We start from the raw sequence: 2,669 nt of genomic DNA, 5'->3' as shown, positions 1-2,669 counted from the left end.
GAACTAAAAAATAAAAAGTTACTTTAAAAAATCAAATAATCAGACAAGAAAACCTCTTGTGGGTTTCAAACTGGCCAAACTGGTTTTTCTGGTCTTGCTGGCTTCAGCAGGCTGAGGGGCGATTGGTATCATTTTTCTCCCTCCCCGTTCACCACTCAGTCAGCCTCACACATACTCTCCCCAAGGCTAGCTGCACACTCTTCCCAGAGCCAGTCTTGTGCCTCTCCACAGGGCCTTGGGTGTGGGATCTGGGCCCTCCTAAGCAAGCTCTCCTAAGTTCAGGGCTGTGGGCTCCTGGGATCCTGCAGAGCATGTGCGCCTTCCCCGGGTTCAAGGCTGTGAGCTCCAGGTCCTCCACAAAACCCACTCTCCCCAGTTTGCCAGCACGGCCAGGCTGCCCTTTGTTGCACAGGCTCCAGCGCACACTCTTCCCAGGGCTATGCGTGGGTGCTCACAGCCCCTGTGTGATTGCCACTCAGTCCTCACTCCCCTCTCTGTTCCTTCAAGCTACCAGGCCTCCCCTGTTTTGCTCAATCTTTGTTTGGCTGGGGAGGGAGTGGTTGACCCAGCTCTCTCCCAAGAACCCTGAGGCAGACCTGGGAGCGCCCATCCTGGGGCTGCAACTTCCCTGGTCCCTGCTCTGATCTCTGGGCCCTTATTATCCTGAAGCACTCTCCTTACCGTCTGGTTTTTCAATGTCCGCTACAATTTTTGATCTCCTATTTTCATATATGCTATGGCACTGTTGGCTATTTGCTCTGTTCCTCCGTAGATCAGCTAAGTTTTTCTCCCATGTGTAGAGGGAAGTGGAATCTGGTCCCTCCTACTATGCTGCCATCTTCCCCTCTCACTATGTCTCATTCACTTTTCAAGGAAAGGCACAGAAGGAAAAAGACAAGGCTAGTGATAATATCACCCAAGAATTTAAGAAAAGGAAAAAGAAGCACTCAGATCAGTAAACATGCTACTATTAAAAGCACACAGAGGAGAAAATTGTTCACATGTCAGAAATGGTAGAGAAAAGGAAATAGCCCTTAGTGAAATACAAATCCTCAAAGTCAGGACAAAACTTGTTACAGCACTTGGCTAATCAGAGGCCTTACAAAGCTTATTGGTGAGTCTTGAGGAAACTCTGTGGCTTTATCTTTTCTGGCTAGTTTCTTTAAAAAAAATAATTTCACACACTTCCTTGGGAAACTAAAAGGAGAGATGTGGCCAGGACAAGGTGGTGCCATGGCTGGCAAGCTTCAGGATGTAGACAAGATGTGCTCTGCCAAGATGCCAGAGGAGCCCAAGAAGTCTGTGGTGCCTTTGTCCTTCCCAGCGGGTCCACCCCCCACCAAGGTTGTGACTTCATCCTCATCCAGTGACAGCAGCAGTGACAGTTCCTCAGAGAATGATGACAGCTCAAGTGATACCTCCAAGAAAGAGGTAGCCCCAGAGGTGTTGGAGTTCCAGGAGCAATTTCAAGTTGTAAAAGAGCAGTTTGCAGCTGTCTCACAGGCCAAGAAAGATGAAGCAGAGGATGAAGAGAAAGACAAGAAGGAAATTAAAGAAGAAAAGGATGAAGAGAAAGAGGAAGTAGAGGAGAGTAAGAAAAGCAAGGGCAAGGAGTTTCCTTCCCCAAACACCAAGGAAAACAATAGTAGCAACAGTAAGATAAACAAGAAGGGGCCAGTGCCCATGAAGAGCCAGCCCCCTCCAGGGTATAAGTCAGAGGTGGAGGACGAGGGCAAGTCCATGTCCTACAAGGAGAAGTGCCAGCTTGCCCTAGACATCAGCAAGCTCCCAAGTGAGGAGCTGCACCACGTGGTATACATCATCCAGTTTAGGGAACCTTCACTCAAGGTGTTCAGCCCCAATGAGATTGAGGTCGACTTGGAGACCCTGCAGCTGTCCACCCTGCAGGAACTGCAGCACTATGTCATCTCCTGTTTGCAGAAGAAACAAATACCTCAAGCTGAGAAAGCAGATGTGATTGTTGACTCCAACAGAACAAAGGACTTATCCTCGGAGTTGGAGAGCACCAACAAGTCCAGCTCCACTAAGAGTGAAGACTCCAAAACATGTCATGCCTAATCATTGGACATGGACTGTTAATAAAATGGTTGTCTCAGATTCCTTCCCAGAAAATTCTAGCTTAAGTCAATTTTCTTCTGTGAAAGGACAGGACTCCATCAAGTTATAGAATTCCTCAGAGCCCTGGGCCTTTGGCCAGGGTGCATTAGTCATATCCAGCAGGGCAGCACACATGATGTCCTGCCTCCAGGAAGCTGCTTGCCTGGCTGGCCACCAGGGCTTCCTTTGTACAGACTGCCTGGCTAACCCACCCAACTTATTTGGCCATCTGGGCTCCTCCAGGTAGATGGCATCTCCCAGAGAGTGATGACAATGCCCCTGCACACACATACATGTGGTGTTGCTCTATGTGCAAGGACCCATCACAAGTATGTTTTTTCTCTCTTTATCCTTCCATCTTTTTCTGGGACTCTGGATCCTAACTGCTTCCCTCCTGGACCTGGCAATGATGTTAGTCCAGGGAAGATCTCATTCAGTCTAAGGAAGAACATCCACAGCTTTCCCAAGTGAGGAATGGGGGCTGACTCACAGGCCCCTGGAGTCCAGTTTTTGCTGTGGCCTGTTGACCATTTCCCCAATTTCTTTGGCCT

At 48.8% G+C, this 2,669-nt stretch overlaps 1 protein-coding gene across 1 annotated transcript; it reads left to right on the top strand.

The window, feature by feature from the left end:
• The first annotated feature begins 1,233 nt into the window (after positions 1-1,233).
• On the top strand, positions 1,234-2,079 carry LOC123832698 (bromodomain-containing protein 4-like). Its single transcript, XM_045860435.1, has 2 exons — positions 1,234-1,473; positions 1,636-2,079. The coding sequence occupies exons 1-2, from the start codon at positions 1,234-1,236 to the stop codon at positions 2,077-2,079; spliced, it is 684 nt and encodes a 227-aa protein (XP_045716391.1).
• Positions 2,080-2,669: the final 590 nt, after the last annotated feature.

Source organism: Phyllostomus hastatus, unplaced genomic scaffold, assembly GCF_019186645.2.
Source record: "Phyllostomus hastatus isolate PE091 unplaced genomic scaffold, TTU_PhHast_1.1 phas_scaffold_200, whole genome shotgun sequence".
Classification (NCBI taxonomy): Eukaryota; Metazoa; Chordata; class Mammalia; order Chiroptera; family Phyllostomidae; genus Phyllostomus; species Phyllostomus hastatus.
Note: the sequence above shows the minus strand (reverse complement) of the source record. Positions and strands in the feature narration are given on the sequence as shown.